Source organism: Etheostoma spectabile, chromosome 17 (genome assembly GCF_008692095.1).
Source record: "Etheostoma spectabile isolate EspeVRDwgs_2016 chromosome 17, UIUC_Espe_1.0, whole genome shotgun sequence".
Classification (NCBI taxonomy): Eukaryota; Metazoa; Chordata; class Actinopteri; order Perciformes; family Percidae; genus Etheostoma; species Etheostoma spectabile.
The window spans coordinates 7,640,925-7,649,053 of NC_045749.1; the positions used below are offsets into that span (position 1 = coordinate 7,640,925).

The 8,129-nt window shown below is 41.1% G+C and overlaps 1 protein-coding gene across 1 annotated transcript in view; it reads left to right on the plus strand.

The window, feature by feature from the left end:
* LOC116705100 (serine protease HTRA1A) overlaps window positions 1-8,129 on the plus strand; it is a 24,603-nt gene that overhangs the window by 15,914 nt on the left and 560 nt on the right. The window contains exons 4-9 of the mRNA XM_032540970.1: window positions 3,721-3,915; window positions 4,001-4,033; window positions 4,156-4,270; window positions 5,321-5,378; window positions 5,519-5,614; window positions 8,005-8,129. The exon at window positions 8,005-8,129 is cut by the window's right edge and continues 560 nt beyond it. Coding sequence (XP_032396861.1) covers window positions 3,721-3,915; window positions 4,001-4,033; window positions 4,156-4,270; window positions 5,321-5,378; window positions 5,519-5,614; window positions 8,005-8,129 — 622 coding nt within the window. The remainder of the gene's footprint in view (window positions 1-3,720; window positions 3,916-4,000; window positions 4,034-4,155; window positions 4,271-5,320; window positions 5,379-5,518; window positions 5,615-8,004) is intronic.

Below are 8,129 nucleotides of genomic sequence, written 5' to 3' on the forward strand. Positions count from 1 at the left end.
ACACACACACACACACACACACACACACACACACTTGATGTCCCTTCTCTCAAATCAGTCTAATCTTCTGATCCTCTGACTTGATGTTATTTATGAGCAAGCTGTATCCTGCCCCATTTTGATCGGAATCAGCACAACCCTGAGGGCACACGTTCAGACGTCAGTTCAACCCTAAACCTTTGTATACTTAAGAATGTTGCAGGGTGGAACTTATACAAGTATGCTCTTTGCTTTTAAGTCACCTGTATGAAATTAACAGGAAAGTGTGAAGTGAGCTCAAATAGTCCACAGTTCACGTCCCACACTGACCCAACTGAAGCAGCTTCCTAGTGTGTATTTTTATAAAATAAGTGGTCTGGCTGTATATCTAAGCATTGCCAGGTGTGTGGGTTTTAATTTACAGACTTGAGTTTGTGAGGGTTCATGCCCTGGCAACCTCCTTCTTTTGTGTGCGTGTGTGTGTGCGTGTGTGTGTGTGTGTGTATACCATCCCATATACATACATGTGCCTTTGAACCTCAAAAACTATTAAGTAGCAGTCCATCCAATCTTGACTGGAGTTAAAGTTTGCCCCTGGTCCTCGAGTCATAAAACAGTAGTCAGTGCAATGGTTTCTAAATGAGCCTCCAAACGACCAAGGCTGTAACATTAAACAATGACACATCTCTATAGCAACTCTGCTGCTATTTTCAAAGCGATCTGTTTGCATGGCTGCCAGCTTATCTGTCTCACTGTCCCTTCGCCATGGTGTCCCCAATAACTTTAGTGTGACGAAACCTGTCTGTGTGCAAGAGGCTCAATTAAAACTCAGCTCAGCGACAAAAGATGAAGAAAAAAAAAAAAGATTTCCTTGGTCAAAGTTGTTTAGTCCTCCCTCCTTTTAATCTGCTGCCCCACTTTTCTTGTATCTAAACACCAAGAACTTGGAAAACATAGTTTCCCTTGTGAAAGCTTTCATTTTCAGAAAGTAGATGCTATCCCACGTAGGCTTTTTCAAAAACTCGGTAGCACGTTTGGTTTATTTTTTTCTGAGATTTTCCTAAATTGATGATGCTCTTCTGGGTCCAAAACCAAAATATTTATTTGGTCATAAACTGGTTTCTACATAATATCAAACAAATCTGCTTTTGAGTCATTCACCTCACATTCTCAGACTGTCTTCCCGTGGTTTGTGGTGTTTGTTGTTCCCCTCTTCCACCTTGCCTCCTTCCTTTAAGTGTGGCTATAGCGTCTTTGGGTGAAGTACGAGTGCAATTGTAACCTTCGTCTAAAAATATCAAAATGAATCACTTGGGTGGTCAGGAGAGGCAGACTCACATGGCGAGATGATTTTCCACAACCCATTCCAGATTGCTGACTAGTCACAATTAGTAAGTGATATGTAAGCTAGGGGTCTTTCAAGAAGTTTGTCAGTCTGCGTGTTGAGTGTTTGTGCTCCCCTCTCACCTAGGCGCTGTTTGGCCGTCAGCGCACCGATGTATTTTGGACTCTTTGTACATGGTTTTTCTGAATGCATTGTGATTTTGTGTAGGTTTGTGAGAACTCTGTGGTTATTACTGTAAACTCGTTCAGAACACCTTAGAAATGATTGCATTCAAGCTTCAAATAAAGTTTCTTCTCAAAGTTGACAATTTGGAGATGTATGGTTTTCACCTGATAGCAACAGTTGCTATGGCACCACCAGTATCACTAACTGTTATCATAATCATGGTGTCCGCCTGGGGCAGACTCCAGAATGTCATGGCAGTGACTCACATCCACCTGACGTCCCTCTCTCAGCTGTGTATGTTTCTCTTGCTTCCTCTCTCCATCTGGTTATATTCTTATCTCACATGGAGTGTGGAGGGAGAGGGGCAGCGGGGGGGCAATTATACAGACTGCTACTCCTGTGTCAGGTGTCTGTGTGTTTGTGTGTGTGTGTGTGTGTGTGCACCCGCTAAATGCACGTTTTCTGGTTTACGTACACACTTGCCTGTGTGTGTGTGTTTGTGTGTGTGTGTGTGTGTGCGCGCCATGTTTACCTTTAACATCCCCACAATGTTCAAACAAGCCACACAAGAATCAAATCAGGAACATGTCTTTGAACTTGTGTGTGTGTGTGTGTGTGTGTGTGTGTGTGTGTGTGTGTGTGTGTGTGTGTGTGTGTGTGTGTGTGTGTGTGTGTGTGTGGTAAGGTGAAAAGTAGAGTTGAAAGGTTCTCTTCCTCAGTTACTGGCTATCAATATCTTTGTCATCTTCTATTAATAACTTCTCCATAAGGGTCGGGATAGTTTACAGCAAAGTCGCCTATAATACGCTGGTGACTGAATCAAAAGTGTTAAACGTTTCTAATTTATTTTACACTAGTTTATAAATCAGGTGTCTGCTGTCAGTTTATTTCCTTTTCATCCGCAGACTTCCATAAACATAGAGTGTGCGTATGTATGCATGCGTTGGCAGCAAGGTGTCATGTTTTATGACTGATGATAATATGATTTGTGATTTTCCTGGTATGTCTTAGTGTTTGAGTGGGTGTGCACAATTCTCATTGATCCTTTTGTCTGTGTGTGCCAACTTGTGTTGCTGTCTGTTACCTTTGAGCCTCCCGTGGCTCCTATTTATAACCCTGAGTAAACAAAATGGATAGTAGGAGCACTCAGGAGAGGTCCTTTAGTCTAAGATGGTGCTTGCCTGTCGTCAGAGTGCACAGACTCAGCGTGATGTGGCGGCGCATGGGTTTTGACTGCGGACTTCCCAGGAAAAAGAGATGATTTCACTGCGTTAGATAAATATATCCTGTCTGTTTGTAGAGGCCAGCTCTCAGTAGCCTGGCTTCCAGTGACCAGTGTAACAGGGATAACCAGAACTTAAATTACTCATTATTTACTGTATATCCTTACATTTACCAGCATGGCCTTTATTAGATAGTACAGCTGAGGGCACGAAAGGGGGTAGGGATGGGGGGGATGAAATGCAGAAAAGGGCCACGGGTCTGATTTGAACCTGGGCCACAGCAATTATGACTAAGTCTCAGTATATGGGGCGCATGCTTAACCAGGTCAGCTACCAGGGCGCACTTTCAGTTAAACAATGAAGCTTTTGATTATTAGCATTTTGGGTTGTGGTGTTTTGCGTAAATGTCACTTCTCACTGCAGTGGAAAATGAGTAATTGTTTTTGTGTGGGAGCATTGCCATGAAGCATTGAGGAGTGGGTTATGTTTAGAAGACTCTTAGTGGTTTTGCTGTTATTATTTTCCTGCTGTCCACTCATAAAACACATGAACATGAGAAGTCCTAAAAGCCCAGTAGAGTAATTGCAGTTGAAGCAATGCTGAGTTTGTGATTTTCTTTTAGAACTGTACTCATTTGAAAATGCCTTTTGTGATGCCAGTTTATCAGTCACTAAAACATATTAATAGTACATGAATTTCCAATTAAACAGGTTAACAATCTCACAAAACATTCCAAATGTAGCCAAATGAACACATCTTCCACATCTGATCTTATTGATCTCACCCCTTCAACTAACAGGACAAGTTAGAGCTATACATAGATAAGAAAGATAAGATAAGATAGATTTTTATTTTCTTGAGGGAAATTGGTCTTGAAAAAATAAAGAGTATCTGCTAATTAGAGAATTAAACATAACACAGTACATACATACATACATACATACATGCATGCATACATTCTCAGTTACTTTTCCAGTAATGTAAACCCTCTGTGTTTCTCATTTGCAGACCAAGCTTCCTGTATTGTTGCTGGGCCGTTCGTCAGACCTGAGACCAGGGGAGTTTGTGGTTGCTATTGGAAGCCCGTTTTCCCTCCAGAACACAGTTACTACAGGAATTGTCAGCACCACTCAGCGAGGGGGCAGAGAGCTGGGCCTTCGCAACTCCGATATGGAGTACATACAGACTGATGCCATCATAAATGTATGTGAATAAAGATGCAAGCATATGCTTTCTTTTTATTACAAACAATAACACATGATAAGTGATGTTTCTTTTTGGTTCACAGTACGGCAACTCCGGAGGACCTCTTGTAAATCTGGTAAGCCATTTTATATTTCTGTGCCAGACCCATTTTTACGTTACCATGACATAATGTTAAAAACCTTAAAACACATTGCAGTTGTTTGTTACCTGACACTAAGTTGAGGTCTGCTGTTTTAGGATGGCGAGGTGATTGGGATCAACACGTTAAAAGTGACGGCTGGCATCTCCTTTGCCATACCCTCAGACAAAATTCGAGAGTTCCTGGCAGAGTCCTACGACAGGCAGTCCAGAGGTATCAGCTCTCACTGACACAGCTTATTATGTTTTCATTTTATTGCTTCTTTTCAATCACCAAGACAAACTGTAAGAGTCACATTTGGAAATTGGCTACAAGAGTTGGACCAAGATCCAAAGTGCACATACGGTGAAGGAGCATATAATTCAGCATGCCATTTGGTTATTTTTCATCTCTGTGTGCTCTCTTGAGATATATTGATTACATTTCTAGATTTATGAATCCGTGCCCAGCATTACCTAACAGGATTATGACATTTCAAATAAACCACTAAGAAGAAAATGCCAATACATGCCAGGTTGTAATTATATTTTATTGCTTTTCACCCTTTACCTTACATAGTGTTTTGAGCAATTCAATTACATTTTTAATATGATTCAATTCAGTGTTATTTATAGTATCATATCATAACAAGAGTTATCTCGAGACACTTTACAGACAGGGTAGATCTAGACCACACTAGAATTTACAAAGACCCTACAATTCCAATAATTTCCCCAAGAGCAAGCATTTAGTGTGACAGTAGTGAGGAAAAACACCTATTTAGGCAGAAACCTCTGGCAGATTCATGCTCTTGGTAGGCGGTGTCTGGCGGTGTCAGATAATGGAAAAATGACTAGAAGTAGTAGTTGTAGTATGTGGCATAGCAGGGCACTGCAGGGCGTAGCAGGGTGTAGCAGGGCATAACAGGACCATGGCAACAGCTGCAACCATGATTTAGGTGCCACCCTAATCCAGGGAAAAATGCAATGCGAGAAAACATAAGGGCTCCAGGGAATAAACTCCCCAGCACACACGGGTATTTTATAAATTTGACTGCCAACATGGGTTTCTTGATTGATCATGTTGTTTTGTCTATATGATGAAATAACCAAGGTGCTAAAACACATGGAAGATGGGGTACGTAGACATGCACGTGTGCATACTGTCCTGCAAGATAAATAAGACAATCTGTGATCCACCGTCTGCTTTAGATTAATATTTCTTAGCTGTTGCAGGTGGGAGGATGGATGATTGTATCTGCATTGTGTTGTTGTCTATCTCTAGGGAGTGCAGCTGCTAAGAAGAAGTATATTGGTGTGAGGATGATGACTCTCACTCCAGCGTAAGTTGCCAGTGAATAGCACCAGTACAACCTTCATTATGTTGAGACAATGGGAAATGCAACATTTATATTTCTTTTTTTTCTGTTAGATAAAAATGGCCGTTGATAGCTAAACTTTTTGTCCCATTTTCTATCTCTAGGCTGGCCAAAGAGCTGAAGACTCAACTCCGTGACTTCCCTGACATCACCTCTGGAGCTTATGTTATGGAGGTCATTGCAAAGACGCCAGCTGCAACGTAAGGCAGATATTTAGCCTATATGGCTCCATACACCAAACTAAGTTGCTTATAACGTCATGGTTTTCATATGTGCAAATGCAAGTTGTCTCTGACTCTTTTGTTTGTATTTCACTTACGCTGAATACCTGTTGTTTTATTGACCTGCCAAGGGGCTACGGGCGGAAAATAGCACTTGTGCTACAACCGGGTACAATGCATCTCTCCTTGTTCTTATCAAAGGATATTGTTAACTCTTGCATTGTCCCTGTTGAAAATTAAATAAAAAAAAACATATATACAAATAACAAATTTCTCAGTTATGGGATGTTGTCTTTGGCACTTTATTCTACACATGAGCACTTCGCTCTCATCACTCTCCATGCAGCTCCTGCTCCTCTCTGGCAATGCAATTAGAGTATATTTTATTTCTCTCCTCAAACTGTGCATGTAGACACACACTCAAAACACACACACACACACACACACACACACACACACACACACACACACACACACACGTACACACACGCTAAGCCTTCTACACAACTGTCTTAGTAGAACTTAAATTCATGGCTCACTCTGGCATGCCTGGAGTGCTTGGCCCTCGAAAAAATATCCCCCTCCTCCCACAATCGCAGCCCACTCCAATCAGCCACCTCCACAACTCGAGCAGAGTGGGGCTCGGGAGACGCTGAGGTCAGCCATTTCCTTCAAACCTCAGGCAGGGAGGTTACTAGCTGCACTGTGGTTTTCCTGTGCCTGCTCACCCAGCCGCCTCCGGAGTGATGTCCCCTACAGGGCCTCGTCAGTTTACTCACTGCTTGAATCACCCTGCTTTTTGCATAAGAACATTTCTGTGGTTCCTGTTATATTCTAGCCTGCGCTTTCATGCTTTTGATCTCACTCTGTTTTGTGTTGCTTTATGGCCTTTGGAAATCTTGAAATCTGCTGTAGAGAACTATTCATTTTCTCTGTTGGAAGTGTAAAATCAAGTTAAGCGTAATGAGGGGAATACTGAGCTGCAGTTGTTTTTATGGATGCTGTTGCAAGTGAAGGTGTGGTGGTGTGTGTGTACATGTGGCTGTGATTAAGCAGCTGTGTTGAGAGTCCGCTTTTGATATCAATGCTGGTTACTGCCTTGGTCTGCGTGTGATTTCAGGTTTACTAGTTATTTTTTTCATTATGGCTGTATGTGTGGGCAAGATGTTTAAATTTGCTTAACGGTGCCTCGCTGTGCTATCATTCCCATCTTGATTGTTCCATCGTTAAACGTCTTAGAACAGATGTTGATTCAGATTGTGTGTACGGACTTCATGGCCAAACTACAAGTTTGATATGTTTGTATAAAACACTAGAGACACATTAGGATAACTTTATTTTAGCTCATGTGATTGATGTTGGGTTTGTGATCCTTTACATCTGTAGGCCATTACATTAATAATAATAATAATAATAATAATAATAATAATACATTTTATTTGTATTGCACTTTACATTTTAACAATCTCAAAGTGCTACAGAGCATATGATAATATAATTAATTAAAACATTTATCTGCTGGTTTGATTGTTTCTCTCAATACTCTCAGCCGCATTCCCATTGGTTCCCACTAAAGATGTAAAAGTGGTTCATGAATAATTGAAAACAGCTGGGCACGGTATTTATTTTATTTTTTTACCAAACATTACTTAAACAGAAGCAAATTGCATTTGCTGGGGACTATTTCCAGTGGTATAAAAATCCTGTTTGGGGTTCTAGGGATTATTTCCAGCACCAGGACAGAGTCTGTGGCATAGTCTCAAAATAAACTAAAATGCCCATGTCACCAATTGCAACGGTTAGGCTCATTGATGTGTTTTTAATCATTTTTTGACAACAATGGAAGAATAAGAACAGAGAAAGGCCATCTGTCAGACTTTACACTCACAAATAACACTAGAGTTATAGTTTTAGGACCAATTCATAGATGGTTTTGGTATTTTCATGGAATATTGTTCATATTGTTGACAATAGGAAAATATAACATATCACCAAACTTAAACTTTATGTTCAAGTATACGTAGGCCACATGCAGAACAGCATTAACCTTTTTTTGTGGATTATTTGCATTTATTAGACAGTACACAGGGTAGAGCTGACAGGAATTGAGGTTTGATGAGTGATGGGTGGTGGCTTACAACAGACGGACTTAAACTGGTGACGTCGATATCAGATGGTCAACATCTTAAACCAGCAGGATGCCCTCATCACTGGCCTTCCAGTCCCATACATCTTCTTAATGGCTAAAACTGTGCCAGAATATCACATTGGTTCACTAAAAAAAAACGAAAACAAAAAGGCTCTTATTCGTTGCACAACATGTACTTGCTATTTATGAGGCCGTCAACTTTTCTTCTTCTCTCCCACAGTGCTGGACTCAAAGAGCACGACGTCATCACCTCGATCAACGGTCAAAGGATTTTATCCGCAAATGATGTCAGTGCTGCCATCAAGCGGGAGGGAACTTTGAAAGTAGTTGTGCGCCGTGGAAATG